Source organism: Corvus brachyrhynchos, unplaced genomic scaffold, assembly GCF_000691975.1.
Source record: "Corvus brachyrhynchos isolate BGI_N302 unplaced genomic scaffold, ASM69197v1 scaffold303, whole genome shotgun sequence".
NCBI lineage: Eukaryota > Metazoa > Chordata > Aves > Passeriformes > Corvidae > Corvus > Corvus brachyrhynchos.
Window position 1 is genome coordinate 163894 of NW_008237429.1, and position 252 is coordinate 164145.

The 252-nt window shown below is 71.0% G+C and overlaps 1 protein-coding gene across 1 annotated transcript in view; it reads left to right on the forward strand.

Moving 5' to 3' along the window:
- The first annotated feature begins 6 nt into the window (after positions 1-6).
- Positions 7-252, forward strand: part of LOC108445941 — a 10901-nt gene continuing 10655 nt past the window's right edge. The window contains exon 1 of the mRNA XM_017731149.1: positions 7-198. Within this exon, the coding sequence (XP_017586638.1) occupies positions 126-198 (73 nt within the window). The 5' untranslated portion in view covers positions 7-125. The remainder of the gene's footprint in view (positions 199-252) is intronic.

The window sequence follows — 252 nt, forward strand, 5'->3', positions numbered from 1 at the left end:
GCTCCCCCCCCCGCGGCTCGCCGCGGCGCCGGGGTGGTCGCTCCTCCTTCCTCCCTCTCCTCGCTCCTCCGGCCGCTGATTCCTCCTCTCGCTCCAAGGCTGAGCGGATTCCCGGGGAAAAAAACATGGAGCGGGAATTGCCCCGGAGCAAATCCCGGCTGCCCTCGCTGCTCCTGGCGCTGCTGGGGCTCGGCCCAGGTGAGTGAGGGGCGACCCCGAAGCCGCGGGACTCGCCTGGGATTTAGGGGTGGG